The 17055-nt window shown below is 35.3% G+C and overlaps 2 protein-coding genes across 2 annotated transcripts; both read right to left on the minus strand.

Moving 5' to 3' along the window:
* Window positions 1–777: 777 nt before the first annotated feature.
* LOC114358514 (cuticle protein 7) lies at window positions 778–3558 on the minus strand. The gene is made up of 5 exons (XM_028312491.1): window positions 3499–3558; window positions 2695–2839; window positions 2249–2328; window positions 1679–1845; window positions 778–1249 (listed from the first exon to the last, which is right to left on the minus strand). The coding sequence occupies exons 1-5, from the start codon at window positions 3508–3510 to the stop codon at window positions 1144–1146; spliced, it is 510 nt and encodes a 169-aa protein (XP_028168292.1). The 5' UTR covers window positions 3511–3558; the 3' UTR covers window positions 778–1143.
* Window positions 3559–11872: 8314 nt separating this feature from the next.
* On the minus strand, window positions 11873–16568 carry CPR125 (cuticular protein RR-2 motif 125). The gene is made up of 4 exons (XM_028312489.1): window positions 16395–16568; window positions 16226–16306; window positions 13475–13571; window positions 11873–13186 (listed from the first exon to the last, which is right to left on the minus strand). Exons 1-4 carry the CDS (start codon window positions 16416–16418, stop codon window positions 12225–12227), a joined length of 1164 nt encoding a protein of 387 aa, XP_028168290.1. The 5' UTR covers window positions 16419–16568; the 3' UTR covers window positions 11873–12224.
* Between the last annotated feature and the right edge of the window lie 487 nt (window positions 16569–17055).

Genomic DNA, 17055 nt, shown 5'->3' on the forward strand with positions numbered 1-17055 from the left:
GAGAGATTTATCTGCCGTTCAAAACGACACGCAATATGCAGTATTATAGTGTAGTGTGTCTTTTTTTATCTGCCACTAACAAAATATCTTTTTATTACTAGCAAGCAACAAAATGTGTAGGAAATTACAGAAGTATCAGTTTTTCTATTAATTACATACATATTAAGAGATTTCATCGCAGCCAAAAACGTAGACATCTGAATATTAATCTATAATTAAAGTTACATGAATCTATAAAGATAAAGAAATCAAGCCTCATTCATAAATCTGTTACATAATCGATATTTCGAACGACACGAGAGGTGTTCTAGATCGAATCGCTTAATCGTAACACGTTCCGATTAATTCATTGATGATTCTAATCCGGCTCTATTTCTTTCCTCCGCTAATAGTCCATCAATTTGACAGACAGCTGATTTGGCAATCGATTTAGATTTTAAAAGCATAAACGGAATGCACATCCGATAGAAATCTAAACGGATGCACCTTTTAGTAAAACTAAAACCCACTAAATTGACAGAAAATTGCGAAGCGAAAAGAATAAATACAATACGTAATTGAAGTAGGCCTGTGAAGATGTAATTATTTTGCTTTTCAAGAAATCTTAATTACCTCCAAAAACGAATTTCATAAGTCATAATCAAAACGTTAAAAATATAATACGAGTAGCTAGGTATTTCAGCACCTCGTTATTTCGAAGTTTATTTTTGTGTCGTAAATTAAAGATTTAAGTATTACTGATTTATATGATGATCATTTAAATAAAACTCAGTTAAATATGTATGAAATGTTATAATATTAATTTATAGTATCAGTCACAAAAACCGAAGTATTTGCATAGCACCCCGTAGGCGTGAGTCTAACGTTTCATAAAATGTATTTTCAAGTACGGAAAATCGGAGTGACACTTACACACTACAAGAAAATATAATACAAAAGTCTTTATAGTACGAAATAGATGTCGATAGCTGAATTGAAGTACACTTTGGGCCTTGGTCCCTGGATACACCTTATGAAACGCCGAGCCTTAGCGAGCGTGGCTGACCACGTAGCGTTCCTTTCGTTGTCGCATTCCGTCCGAGCTTAGCCTATGTATTTAATACGTTATGTAATAAATAGTCGTCGGTTGGGGGTGGTGGGGGTTTAGCCGAGGAGGTGTCCGTGGCCGTAGGCTGGGGCGGCCACCACGTGCGCGGGAGCTACGGCGGGATGCGCAGCGTGTCCTTGCCTGCTCACGACGGCGTTGAATCTGGGGGAAGGAATTAAAGTTCAGAAGTCATTCTATTGACATTATATTTATAATCACTAAGTTTCCCTTGCCGTGCTTTCCGAGATGCCATCTTCACTAAAAACATGTTTCTTTAACTGATGATCAGTTCTGTAATACACACTGCCTATCAATTTATTTTTTTTAGTATACTTACCCGTTGTGGTCATCAGCGGAGTAGTTGACAGTGCGCACAGGCTCTACGAGTGACTATACTGGCCTTTACCACGTCTCTCACTGGCTTTTTTGGTCACTAGTGTGCCTCCTGATTAGGAATCTTCATCAGTTCTACTTACCCGTTGTCGTCATCAGCAGAGTAGCTAATAGAGCGAATGGTGCCGTCGTGCTCCTCCCATTGGCTCTTCTAGTCACTCGTGTGTCTCTTAATCTCTAATTGTCATCTCTACGTACCCGTTGTGGTCATCAGCGGAGTAGTTGACAGTGCGCACGGTGCCATCAGGCTCCACCAGCGAGTACTGGCCCTTCACCACGTCTCCATCGCGCGCCTCCCACTGGCTCTTCTGGTCGCCGGTGTGGCCGTCAGTGACGCCGTAGTTGAACTGGTAGCGGGGGTGGGCCTGAGGGATTAGAGGGAGGGGTTTTACGAATTATATCAATCCGGGGAATTATAAGTCTTTTTTGTGACTCTTTTTTGCTATTCTTTTTTGCTCTTTTCAGGGCTCGTCGTATACCCGTCCTAAATACATCTTGCCTTCTTAACATCTCAGCCGGGCTACGATGCGCGCCGTGGTATACTGTATCGACGTCAAAATGTAGGTATGTGCAAAATCGATAAAATAGACTACTGGACAATATCGGCTGGAACTTACAAGGCCTCTGAAGGTGGCATTCTATGTTTTTTTTAAATTCACAAGTGTCATTAATTTTGACAAAATTAAATACGGATGCGTTTTGCGAATGGAGGAATCCTCTTTTGTTGCAATGGATACAGAATTTAGAGATGTATTGGAGAGAACTTACATAAACCTCAACAGGGGCGGCTGCGTGCGCGATGGGCGCGTGGTATACGGGCGCGGTGTGGGCGACCACGGCGCCGTGGCCTGAAAGTATCATACAACTGTCAAGTTCAAAGTCATTGACAGCTTCTTAGTTGGTAGGTGTTTCAAAATCTTATGAATTTGTGGTATTTGCTCAGAAAACAACTTAAAGCACCGGTAGATTTAATCTAGATATCGTAAAAAAATTTGGATTAAAGAATATTTCGCTAGTATAACAAATAAGCACAGGAGGTAGGTAGACAGAGACAGTCAAAATGGCAAAAAATAAACCAAAGGAGCATCACTAGACTAGTCTCCATTTATGACTGTTGAAAGTCTTTTCTATAGCAAAAAAAAATAATTTAAAGCACTGCCAGAAACTAAAGAAATGCTTGCACTATAAAAAAAACTCTGTATTTCTAGGCTTACCAAGCCCCAAAGCGCCATAGCCACCGTACCCACGGGCCGCGTACCCGGGAGCTCCCAGGACGATGCTTTGGCTCGACAGGGCCCCGTGGGGCGCTGCGATCAGCCCACCCTGGGCCAGGGCCACCAATGTGCAAGCCAAAACTGCCTGCAAAGTATCAAATAATTTGTTAAGAAAGTAAAATCCATCATCAGATCATATTTTTTAGAACAATGACAAACGTAAAAAATCTGTCAAACTCCATAACACGCAAGCACCGGATAATGTTATTATTACGGTTAAAATAAGGTGGTGCAACCCAGCCTTAGTGGTTTTCTTTTTAGAGCATCTTTGGTTGGCGGTCGGAGCACCGCTCTTAGCAAATTAGGTCTACGAGTAGCACTCTGTTTTGTTTACCGAATAAAACTGGCATTATTGTTTCTAATTGTATTTGAATGTGTATGCGTAAACGGTCGCGGTGTTTGCTTAAATAAAATATTTGTATTTGTATTTTTTGTTGACAAAATGTTCACGAAATGAATGTGTAATTTCGTGAATATGAACTTAAATAAATCCTATTTTCTTGTAACCAGATACTTTGGATATTTGCATAGCGTAGTCGGGTAAAAATGCTTTGGAATGAATGATAACAAGCTTAAAACACTTTCGCATTTCTACAGATTCCTATATAACTTTAAAATGTCAAATTTATCCAAATTAACACAACATGTTATTTCAAAAACATTTTTAAGATTAGCCTGAAAGAATAAATAAAAAACTTTTCCCACATATCTCACTGAAACACTTATCACAAAATACCACTTTACCTTGAAAAACATTGTCCTAATCTTTGTGATAACACGGTACTTCACTCTAAGCTCTAGGGCTTGTTCTGTGCCAAATTACGAGATACCTGTCGCTTATATAGAGGCTGTGTGTCCTATAGGTATTAGGTCCCGCCTATGCCTATATCGCACAGGAGACATAGGTACTATGTGAGATACTATATCTAATGGGCGCTGCCCGCGACTGAACTAGATCGGTGGGTTAACGTGGATACGCCGACTTTGGACGAAATGAATATTTCATTTATTCCAAAATTAGGTACACCTGAAATAACGACCTGTGAAATCTCATTATCATCGAAACTAAGGTGCACTCTCAAAAACGATTCTTCGTCTAAGTCCAAAAACGCAGAAGTCTCAACTCTATTACAATTTGAAGATTGGATTCGGATAGGAGGGCTCAGCTATAAAGTTCCATCTTTATAGACTCACTCATCACATCACCATCACTTAAGCCATACATTTCGTCCACTAATGCCCCCCAATGATTTCCACATATTGCCTGGTTGGTAGTAGCCTGTATCCAGCGCCTTCCTACTACCCTTATCACAGACTCACTCATAGAGTTTCAAAAATACTGTCTAATTGCTACCAACTTCTGCACTAGTGAATTAAATATATCAATCCACACCCCAACCAAAGTCAAAAAGTCAGATTCAATAAAACTTGAGTATAATAAAAATGTATCCACATTAGCCTAACACATGCAATAAAATAGGTCTAAGAACTATCCTAAGTAGTATAGACCTATACAAATAATAAAATACGGAATAAATTAAACTTTTGCCGGGTACTTTGCGTTCTTTATTACTGGTCAATAGGTCTAAGGGACATTCAACGATATTTCTCAGTCGTGAACTACAGTCGGTACTTTATCAACTTTGGCTAGAACGGGCAGTTCCGCACTGAATTGTGTCAAGGAAATCTTGTGGTTCAATTTTTTGCGGGTTCAGCACAAAACAAGTGAGATTTACATTTTTATTGCATTAACCACAGAAAAGTAGTTCAGATATCAATATCGGTTTTATGGGAGCGGTCACCAATCAATCAATCTAAACAGTTTCCAATAAATTTAAGATATAAATCAAATAAGGGTGTGGTATATGTCCTCTCATATACAACTTTTGCTTACCATTGCTCGAGAGAAGAGGGAACTTACTTTTTTCCATTCTGATAATAATTTTCATGAACTTTACACAAATTATGTAAGTAAGTGTATAATACATTATAATAACATAGTACTAATAATAAAAATTGCATACATGTTGTTATCTTCATACCCTAAGGCCTAAGGAATAAACATGAAACTTGTTTATGCCATGCTTATCTAGTTCTAATTTTTCTCAAAAGTAAACAAAATAGAGTACCTATTATTATAGTGTGACTGACTCTATGTGAAAATTAACATTCCTATCCAATTATAAACCTCAGTGTAAGATTAAATGTTATCAAAGAACAGTAAAAGTGTTTCGATTAATGCCAAATATGGCAGACAATTACGATACGAGGCTTAAACAAGCTTATGCACTTATAGTCATTTATAGTAGATTAGCCATTGTCTATAGAGCCGCGTGCTCAATTAGTTTTCAGATCATTTTGTATGATGTTAAGATACAAGTCTACTCATAAGTTTCTTTTTTTTTATGCTAGACAAGAATGACCACAATCGCACCTGGTGAGATGCAGTATTTGAAAACAATTAATTTAATTTAACCTAATTTATTTGTTATCAAATATACCTACGAGTAACATTTACATTATTGAATATGAATGGCTTTAAGTGTACCAACACTTCGATATTGTAGTAAACCACAAAACGCGGCGGTCTGTAAGGGGTGTTTACATGATGGAGATTTATTATTACTGAAACCTGACAAATGTAACACAGTTTAAGGAGCCGTGTTACATTTGTCAGGTTTCAGTAATATTAGGTCAAATATGGAATTATTTAGAAGACCAAAACACTTTAAAGTGACATGTTTTGACATAGATATATACGATCTTTGGAAACATTCAGTATTATTGCGTGTTGCACGCACAACAGTGACCTTGTAACAATATTCCTACTTATTACTTAATTTATCAAAACAAATCAATCACAATAAATAGCATTTATTATAGTTCATTGTTAATTAAACTAATTTTAAGATTGTTAGTTAGGATTTATAAAACTACATCATCAAAATAAACTTGGCATTTTGTTGAAACTTTTTAATGATTTAGATGAACCAGAAAAAAGTTGTCTTGCGGTAAAGTAATTTCAAGCAAGGTGACGTGAATAGAAACGAATTTCAAAATTATCTGTGTCTAACGTAAGAAATATTTAATTTAAAAATAACCTGTTTATAAAGTCTCTTTGACGAAACCGCGGCTTAAAAGAGGTGTCGTAGACGCCTGCGCTTGCGCTCCGATGTCAAGTCTGGCGTGACTCATCGGATGTCAATGAACCGAGCTTTATTGGGAGAAACAGGTTTCGCTTACTTCATTTAAATTGTGTTACAATTTCGTAGCGCGTGAAGTGCGCTTATCAATGAGATTAGGGCTTGGTAGTGATAATGAATCACCAATGATGGTAGGAGGGCCAGCTATATTAATTTGTATAATAGGAGCCCTGAAAAGGGCCTATATTCTTGTAAGGATTATGCGAATAAACTGATTTATACTGTCAAGATCTTATAACTGATTGTGATCCAAAATAAACTTGCAATTTGACTTGAGAGTTCTAATTATCATCTTTTTTTCCGCGGAGAGAATGTGTCACACATAGCTAAGTACCCTACTGTAGGGAGAGACCGTGTGCCCCAGTCACACATATTACCAAGTAGACATCACAGCTACAGGTCTTAAATCTTCAAATCTTAAGGATTTTAGTTTTTTTTTTTTCATATTAGGGAAAATATTATTTTTCTTAACAGTGTTTTTAGCACTTAATTTCCATAAAAGAGAACTAGCTTATTCAATAGGTAATAAGCAATTAGACTTAGTATAACTTTTGTGGTATAACTAAGAAATAAATTGCCAAACTTAATGCAGTTCCTAGCATTGAATGTGTAGGCGCATCCCACGTTATGAAACAATAACGTGTAATAAGATCTCCCGTAACATGTTATTAAGCGTTTCTAAAGCTAACATTCACGGTACTGACGAAACAACTTAATCAGGTGAAGAATTTAATCAATTACTTAAGTATTTCACTGCTGCATAAATCATGTTTAGTAATAGATCAATATTAGATTACATTTTCTATTAGGGAGTATATAAAAATACTGGTCGGCGCCTTTGACGCGAATGCGGGTCAATTTCTTAGCAAGGGAGTTGAACTTTGGAAAAGTTCCTTTAACTAAATTAGCATTTGACATTAAGAGACAGTAAAGAGGGAGAAAAGTGATATAAATAATATTTTTACATTCATTTTACCTAAAAACTAAGGGTTAGTTGCACCACTTTATTTTAACTTTGACTAATAACCTTTTTGTTTGGAGTTTGATAGACCCATGAGGTTCGTTTGTTAAAGTTAAAGTAATATGGTGGACCCAGCCTAATAATTCAGATTTGACATGGTCTCATAAGTACTTTCGTTTCAAACTAAATTTAGAATGAAATACAAGCTACGAAAAAACACCCAATCAATTTACTTAAAACATAATATTTTTTACATTTCTGTTTACTTTATGAAGTTGGTCTATGTATCTAACTTTCGCATTGTAATTCAGGTTCATTTCGCTTGATTGTTATTTATTTGTTAGCGTTAAACATTTATTATCTGTTATTATGCACTTGTACGCTACTTAAAATGCACATTTCGTTACTTAGTGTGTAATTTATCATAGTCCTACTTTCGTTCCGGAACTCCTCACGTTTTAGCGCGTGTTTTTATGACTGATCCAGCTGTTACACCTCCAAGCCATTCTTCATTCATTCAAGTTATACAACTGTATGTTGTACAGTCGACGGCATATCAGGCTTAACATTTAAGTTGCAAAATAGCTTTTATTACAACTAAAAAAGCTACAGTACATTAAGCTTGACGTCGTCTGTATAATCTGACATCAGTCAGTTAATTTCATGTTCTGCAGTGTTCATTTGAATATATCTAACGTGTCTGATATTATTAACCATCTATCAGTACTTAAAATTGATTGCATCACATTTTTATCATTGTATAACTTTGTTTCTTAATCGTGTCGATAAGAAAGCTGTGTCCAGAAGCTGATAATACATTTAGGTAATTAGTGCTCGTTAATTATGCACTGAATACTTTGTAGAAATTGATGTAACTCATAACGACCCATAAATAACTTCACTGTGGACGATGGTCGATGGTATTTACGAGTATGTACTCAGGCACTATTCTCTCTCGTTCCCACTGTTGGAACTCCCGTCCTGAAAAGATCTTGATAGGCGATATAAACCTAACCAGTGAAAGAATTTTATACTGTCATTTGACCCGCAACAAAATTATTCACCTGAAAATTAGGAGGAGTTTTATGTTGAGGAAAATCCTTCAGCGCAAAGAGGACTTTAGCAAATTGTATACAAAAGCGTTGATAAAATAATATGGAATGATGTCAATTTTGACAACCAGTGTACACCTAACTGGCAATTATGCACGTGTTTATGCATCCTACTATACATAATAACAGGTGCGCAAACTAACGAAGGGAGCTCGGAAAGTATTAACATTTTCTCGTTATAAATTTGACGGAACTGTTGAGACTGTCTTTAGTGTTGTTTTTCACACTGTCAATCAACTGGTTATTAATGTTGACAGAATCATGTTTCACAAACTAACGCCAATCAAGCAGCGGTAGTGTTAGTTTGTAATTTTTTCATCGCATCATTAATTTCATTCATCATAACGTCAAGTCAGAATTTGATAGCTACACCCATTTGTTTTCACGTAATGAGGTATTTTGATTGAGTGTTTATTGCTTAAACGATGACGAAGGTTTTCTGTATCTTTTTATATAACCGCTTAGTTACTTTACTGAATGGTCTAACTGCAACCTCCTTATAAGCATCTTGTAGGACTGTTGATCTAAGTAATAAACAAAATACACGTATGTGGTCCATACTATCATTATGAATAGACCATAAACCATTTACCTGACTGCATATTAAACTGAGCTTGTTATTTGGCAATTTGAATAAACAAACATATATGAAACCACCTTACCATATTTACTGCATATGTAAATTAGTCCTAGTTTGAAAATCAAGAGGTAAATTGAAGAAAATATGTTGTAGCAAATAAGTATTTCAAATTTACTTATTCAAGCTTGTATATTTTATTGGTGTTTTGTTAGATTAACAGAATGTTAAAACAGCCACTTAGGTGATGAAAGAGGAAGCTATTAAGCATGCGTGTTCTGGCTAGATAGTTATCTAGTCAAATTAGTTCCACCGGCCTAGCGTGTTGGCGACAAACTTGAATATGATTGCATACACCCTATAACTTCGGAAGTAATGTAAGTCTTACAAAATAGGACAAACTAATGTTTAGTTTGGAATGAGCTTTTGTTAGAAGAATACCTTTCACATTAACAGGTCAGTTAATCTCGGAGGAGATTAGCAGAATCATGACCATGGTCATGCAGGAGCATGACCTTCTCCAATTTACCAGAGGCAAATGCAAAGGGTTTGACCTAAACTCTCCACCCGCCAGCCAGAAAAATAATAATAATAAAAAAACAAACATCGGCAAACCTTTTATGTTTAAAAAAGGTAATGGTATAAATTCTGGTTCCCAAAGAGTACCTATAGTGTAAATTAAAAATGTCGAGCCGAAAATAGCTAGCCGCGATAGCAATTTAGGCCACGTATCTTGTAATTATGAAGGCTTTAATTATTGCTCCTTCAATTCGATCTAAACTGATTGGAAGTTAATTTGTTCTAAAAGATAAAGAGGCTGTTAAGAGCTTAGTTACATCTCAATTTATTGCTTAACAATTTATTTATTAGCTTTTATTTTCTCAACTTCTTATATCCGATTAATCTTAAGACGAATATTACTTTATTTATAATTCAATTAAACTAACTAGAATGTATTAACTAACATCATTTCAACTTGGATCCACAAAAAAAATTAAATTCACTGGACACAGTCCGCTACCCACTGGACAATCTGGATATCATTGGGGGAGACCTATATGTTCAGCAGTGGACGTCTTGTGGCTGAAATGATGATGATGATAATACAATTAAGATGACAAAGATTTAAATTAAAGTTTAGTTATGGTCATGAAGACTTAATAACAAAATTGCCATCAGGGTTCCCACGATACATATTGCAAATACTTGCAATTATGGCAACGTGACGATTATCTGCAATTGACAGGATCATTAATCACATATTCCATCAATTAAAGGCTCAGCAATGACTTGATATCGGTCAATTGACAATTATTATCACTTAAATTCATGAGATTTAGTGCACAGCTAGTGTATCATGTCTCAAATATTGTAATCTTGCAAATTGACTGAATATATTCAACGTTAGATTGAAACACTTCTAATCTAAACTTCAGTCGTGATTCGAACAACTACTCGTATGTGTAGTTTACAGAAAAAGAGTAGTTCAATTCCCTAAGCATTAACATTTTTAGATATCCTCGATCTATAAAATATTATGTCATCATCATCAAAGCTATTCATTAACCCTTAATTATAGGTAAAGCTATCTTTATTGCAAAAATCCTACCCGTCCCGACGTATAAAATGTTAGGTAAAAAGCTTTATCATTTATTTCACTTCAGTACCTCTAGCATGAACAACTTTCGTCTTCGAATCGTTTGCGTATTCGATAAAATTCGATACTCAACCTTCGAATTAAACGATAACGTGACAATTTGATTCTCAAAATAAGTTTCCTACAACCATTTCTCATACTAAGTTCACTTTACGACACGATCACAAGGGCGCTGTTTTAGTTTTCGTACTAAATCTTTTGATGCCGATTCGAATACGCAAACGATTCGAACTCGAAAGTTTTTCGTGCTAGCCGTACAGGTATGAGTACTTACGCTTATACTAATAATTCGTTTGTTTTAACCAAAAGACGTCGACAGCTTTCATCGTGACGTCAAAGGCCTTTCCTAAGGATTTCTACAACGACCGGTCTTACGCTGCCCCCATCCAGATGCTTCCTCAAACCTTCACCAGATCGTCGACCAATTAAAAGTAATGATTAAACCTAACTTCATGATCATAGCGACATTGTATATTCAACATTGTGAATATTCGAGATACAAAGTTCCCGAAATTTCTTATAGAAATGGTTAGGTTTGGGCACATTGCGACAATGCCGACCGTGTCACGGCCGCGCCCACCGGTGAATGTCCAAGGAATGCGTGCGCAGCGTGAATAAAACATAGGCCGTTCGTGGGATTGACATCTGATCACATGTCGGATTCGAATTTCGATCTAGTTTTTGGATTGCAGAAGTCGAAGTGAAACTTTTTGTTGGGTAAACTTTGTTTATGGACCACGTCCGTGGAAGTTGCCTCCTTTCACCTTTGTCCGCTACAGCAAGTCATGAATTAGTCTGGGTACAGTATCTATTACCATAGCCTATTACTGTTGCTTTGACTCTCATAACTTACCACACTTTCTAGGTTTCTTCCAATTCAAAGGTCTCCCCCAAAGATTTTCATAGCGACCGAATTTCTATATTCGTTCATCGGGCAGTTCGTAGGCTATTATTAACTTTAATTTATTTTGAACATATTCGGACATCGGGTGGATTGAAAACCAATATTTATATTGAGTAACTCATGCTTTTCATGACCACTCATTGTGAGCAATATTCATAAAAATAAGTTTTATCGAGTACTAAATAATTACGAGGACGTTTAAAATAGCTGATACTCATAACGCAAATTAAAAAGCTCCAAAAAGATAAAAAAGTAGTTCAATATAAACGTCCTTGTAGAGTTATACTCGACACTCCCACTCGCTCCAATTTCTGAGCCTTTTGCACTTTCACTGTCTTTGTAAGAATGTTTGCGTAACACCACATCGCGTGCATAATAATACCGATACAGCATTGTCAAAAGTAATTATTATCATTAAGATATAAGTGCGAAGATTAATACTGGTGCACTTTTAAGGTATTTCATGCCGCGCTTCGTAATTTAAGATCTGGAATACGTATTCGTATTTCATGTTTTGTGAGACTTTTATTAATGACTTCAGCTTCAAAACTAAAAGAATATTGATTTCACTTGGTGAAATAAAACATTAGATTATATATTTTATTGTTTGTATTTTTATTCACATTTATAATTACCAGTCGTAGAAATCTAAATAACTAGTAGATATATCTAATAAGCCTTAAACTAAAAATAATCTTATTTCACTTATCATTGTTAACAATGACATACACACACACGAAAAGACAATCAAACTGTAATTTTATTGTAAGAATTTGTTAGGAATCAACTATTATTATTGTAATGTTGCGTTATTAATTTAATAACGCTAATACGTTAATAATATTAGAAAAAAAAACAGATCAAGATTTTTGATTAAGAGGAATGCAATTATAGCAACATTGAATCATTAGAATTCACTAAAAAATCCTCTATGACAATAAATAATGATATTAAACTATAATTTAGTATATCACCAATAGCAAAACTATACTTACAATACTTTTTGGTTCAGCCACACTGCAGTCTACTTTGTATGATTAGTAAAATTTAAAATATTTATATATCAAATATATCTAGTAGGTTTATTACAGGTTTTCGTTTCTTAATTACTTTTCGGACCACTTCTTTGGGACCGTAGTTCCCTCTTGGAGGGCTAATGAATCGGTCCTCATCTTCGTCAGGATAACGGGGGCGATCGAAATCGTCGTAACTTTCGTGGTTGTATTCGTTTAGCATAACCTCTTTCGTTGGCTTCTTCTTATACTTCTTCTTCGGGACCAAGACATAGTCGTCGAGGTTGTCGCTTACTTCAGGGTACTTCGGAGGCTTGTATTTCTTCTTCGGACGAGTAGGCATATCGTCTGGGTAAAACTTATCCGGGATTGGTGCATCGGGTAAAGCAGGAAAACTGTGTTTTATAGACGAAGCTGGTTTCACGTTGTCTTCATATTTTGAGCCCTTGTAACCATATTTGTAAGGATTAAAAGGCTTATCGAAGTCGAAATTTTCGTACTTCTCAAAGTTTTCTTTGTACGAGTTTGAACTGAAACTAGGATACTTTTGTTTGCTACCATCAGAATCCAAAATACTTGTGTACAAGTTTTCGTCATTTTCTTTTTTCTTCTTTTTGCAGTTGGGATCGGCGATAAATCCTACGTGGGATTCTGCTTCGTCGTAGGGATGTTTGATGGAGTAGCTATGAGTATATTCGCTGGGTTCCAAGTCACTTGGGTAATGTGGTCTTTTCCTTGCGGAGTAGTCTCTGAATGAGTCGAATTGTGGTCGCTTTCTTTTCCTTTCATGTTTTGGGAAATAGTCTAGATCAGCGTCATCGGAATAGTCAGAATATCTTTCGTAGTCCCTCATGGCTTTATCTTCAGCATCATCTGTGAGGCTGCGGCTTGTTTCGACGACACCCACGTCTCCGTTGTTGACAACTGCTTGAAATCCTGTGTTTGGGCCTGCTGAGTACTCGACGGTTCGCACTGAACCATCTGGTTCTACAACACTGTAGTGACCTGAAAATGAATTCGTGTCAATTAGGTAAAATAATAAATATTTCTAGATCACCTTTTTTAAGGGACAGGACTCAGGAGGCAAACGAGCAGGGATCACGGTGCTTTGCCATTTTAAGTACGCTCTATTTTTGAAGATCTCAAACATAATCGGGATTTGAGCAACTATTAAATCCAAATTTTGTAATTAATCTGGATACATATTCTGTGTGATGGTAACTTTATTCTGATTCATTCAAATTTTATTTTTTAATAACTGCTTAGTTTTATTGTTTTTTCATACTGTCTTACCTTTAACAGTATCACCTTCTTTTGCTTCCCACACGCTCTTGATATCACCAGTCTTGGTGTCTGACACTCCGTAACTGAACGAATAGCTTGGATTTTCCTGCAAAAACAAATGCAAATTTGATTCCACCGCCAATCATGTTTTTATCGCTGCCTCAATTACACACTGGGTTCATATTAAAGAAAAAAACATACAGGGAATGTGTGAAGTGATAGCTTGCGTGTGCAAATTCGGTATTTTACTCGTAATGACATTCTATTGCATGCTCGCTTATTATAGTTTAATATTCTGAATAGCTAATGAGCGATATAATTGTTTCCATAACATTGGAATGTACGTAATTGCAGACAGTTTCAGTATATACTCGAATAAGTCAGGTGGTTGTCAATCGAACTGGTTGTTGGCGCATACGCGTATCATAATGATTTTCGCTCACGAATCTATTTGAAAAAAATAATCATTCAAGAATGGAAAACACTACAGTTGTTTCATAAAGCACCACTACAATAATGAAGTGTCTTTAACAAAAATAATAACAAAATATGAACAAATAAATTAAAATAACATGTTCAATGTTCAAGTTGCTAGCCCAATCAATTATTCAGACAATTATTCATTGAGTCATAATCGAAATTTTATTTATAAATTGTATTTTATTGATTAATAAATAATGTAAAATGTAATGCTAAGTCAAACTTAATTTGCAGCAACNCAGCAAGAATAATTAAGTACCTACATCCTGTTACTGATTTAAAATAAAATAAGCGTTGTCATTTATTACAGCAACAACACAAATTGATAAATGAAACTTCATTATCTAACAATTTTACTTTATTTATGAACAAACTGCACAGTAAAGTGCCGCATTCTTTAACCACTGAAACTAAGGGAAAAGGATTTCCTTAAAATTTTGTTGCTGTTGTTTCATCATCATTAGATCATTATTCATTATTATGTTTTCTAATTACCTACATATAATTTGGCTTGACACTAGCTAAATGTGCAAACCACACAAGCTGTAATAAAAAAACACGAATTTATTGACTGAAAGCTGCTCCACTAGTGCGTAAATAGTTAAAAAGTCATTGCTCCTCTTAAATGTCACTTGTCGGCGGCCATTTTCCCGCCAAGTTCAAGATGAGTCGGTGCGCGTGCGCTTCGCCACTCAATGTCAATGACGGATCGTTCACTTTCATTTGTTTCCGTCTGCGTTCACTTTTATTCGTGAATATGTATGACGGATCTGTTTGTTACGTGCTTGCCGATGGATATATTGAATTAATTTTAACGACATGATAGTTTGCAATTAGATAAATTGAATAATTTTACAGTGTAATGTAAAAATGACTAGATTGTACTGAGAAGAGAATAATATATGCGAGGATGCTTTGATTAAAAAACTCATGGCTTTTGGTGGGTCTCAGTCTATCTACATTCCCGACCAATCACCATACTGTTATGCATTTAGTCCCCCATTGATATGACTGGCCTAATTCCATCATTATAATTTCTATACAAAAATTCTCAAAATATTACTTCACTTGCTGAAAATAGCTGCAATAATGTAACAAAATGCTTTGCCAACTGTGGACCACCTTGACTTGCCTTTTGCATACTTTTTAAGACAAAATGTAACAATCTAGACCTACAAAACGAGTTGTCATGTTGCCATGGAGAAATGTGGGTGAACTGGCCCGCAATATAAACCGATATTTCGACACACGGCGACCGCTTTCGATAAGTGTTTGTACTGCTTATGTTGGTGTGTTTCGATTATGTTACTTCATTGCAATAATTATTATTACTTGTAGTTATTAAGCTCTGAGTATTGCGGAACTTTGACCATAATTACTGAGTATGTAGAGTTGCATAAAAAGTGAGTACATAGATAAATTCAAATTCAAATAGTTTGTTCAGTTCATAGGCCCTTTCCAGGGCACTTATACATGTCCCAAATTAATATAGTATAATTAATATATTGCCCTACCACCACTTCGGGACAACATAATTATGGACTGGTGCTGAGAAGAAGTGGCGGAAGAAACTCAGTCACCTTTGTCAGCCTCTTTTTCAATAGTCGATTTCAGTAGTCGATACGCCACTATGTAGCTTTAAAATGTAAATGATTCTATTACTATCTCTGGTAGCATAATGTGTATATACTTTGATAACAATCATGCAATCGTATAATAGCTACGAATAGATTTATTCATTTTCTAATCTCGGTTCTTTAGATAACAATTGCTATTAATGAGTGATATTGCATTTTTTCTTTGTGAAAATGTATTGAGAAGGTAAATCTAGTAAAACCTCATAATACTGTATTTACTCGTATGTAAGTAACGGACTTAAAACAAAAATATCTACGAAAATGTATATTACTATCATTTTCCTCATAATTTCATTTTATAGACGATTTATCTAACAATAAATTATTGTAAACAATGTATTCAAACAATGAAAATCAAAGCGTGTCAGTGAAATCGCATATTCATGTACGAAATTGACTATATTTCAAATTAATGCATGCAAAACACTCATTCATTATGAATTATAACAAAGACTGGAGATTGTTAACGGCACGAAAGAATAAACATGATTATAAATTAGTTTGCAATCAATCTTTTTAAAAACTTTATTAAAACATTTAATTACTGTTTTTTATGTTTGACGAAAGGTATTAATTTTTAATGTCAAGTAATATAATTAAAAGCCACTTATTTTTTATTTGATTATGTTAAAATTAAACTTACTTTAACAATTTGCTGTCCCAGCTCTGTCTCTACAGACTCCTCTTCTTGACCATTCAAGGCCAAACAACTAGCCAAGAGGATCTATAAAGATATTAAAACTATGTTAAATTCATTACTTTTACAAAAATTTAAATCACGCACTGTATTTAAAAAAAATGAAAGTACTTACCAGTACCACAAGAGCTTTAGCCATGTTATTAGTTAGCCACTTAATCCTATATCACCATGTAACCACCGTCACCAACTCAGAACCAAAATAAGATGTTAGACAAAGTGTTAGTACTAAAATCAGTCTGTTAGTTTAAACCTGTCCATTGCCAAGGTTGGGGTAATGCAAAGACGCGTCGAGCCATCCACCACTACGCTATTTATAAATGCACACATGTTAACAGTGTACGCATCACACACACCGAAGCATTGACAGTAATTCAACTGAGATCCAATCGTTTCAAAGCAAATTGCCGAGATTATCTCAAGAAAGCGAAAATGCGGAAAGTTATCTGCAGGAAGACAGCTATATTGTTGGAAAATTAAGGGTTATTAGCTCTAAAAGCATGGTGAATGGAATATCTAGCATTTTGACAATGATTGTATCTTTAAAACAAACTAAATAAATAAATATACTATTTGTTTATTTTGTGCAAATAGAAAGCCGCATACAGCAACTTTCGCATATAAATATTAGAGCAACATCTTTTTTTACCACACTACTTCCAATTAGTTATTAAGTTACAATAATATACAGTAAATATTTAGTAATTCTCGTTCATAATTAAATGTAATTTCACTGCTGCGTAACGCCTGACCAGTCTGGTCTGGTGGTTGACGAG

The sequence above is a fragment of the Ostrinia furnacalis genome, unplaced genomic scaffold (genome assembly GCF_004193835.3).
Source record: "Ostrinia furnacalis isolate ACB-3 unplaced genomic scaffold, ASM419383v2 OfSCF3968, whole genome shotgun sequence".
Classification (NCBI taxonomy): domain Eukaryota; kingdom Metazoa; phylum Arthropoda; class Insecta; order Lepidoptera; family Crambidae; genus Ostrinia; species Ostrinia furnacalis.

Excerpts from the sequence above, each read along its gene's own strand:
- LOC114358514 (XM_028312491.1), bottom strand. Across the intron at positions 1,846-2,248 it reads CCGCCCCTGTTGAGGTTTAT|GCCCACCCCCGCTACCAGTT; the intron begins GTAAGTTCTCTC and ends CTAATCCCTCAG. Across the intron at positions 1,250-1,678 it reads TCCGCTGATGACCACAACGG|ATTCAACGCCGTCGTGAGCA; the intron begins GTACGTAGAGAT and ends TCCTTCCCCCAG.
- CPR125 (XM_028312489.1), bottom strand. The coding sequence starts at position 16,418 with ATGGCTAAAGCTCTTGTGGTACTG. Across the intron at positions 13,572-16,225 it reads TGGGACAGCAAATTGTTAAA|GAAAATCCAAGCTATTCGTT; the intron begins GTAAGTTTAATT and ends TTGTTTTTGCAG. Across the intron at positions 13,187-13,474 it reads AGAAGGTGATACTGTTAAAG|GTCACTACAGTGTTGTAGAA; the intron begins GTAAGACAGTAT and ends ATTCATTTTCAG.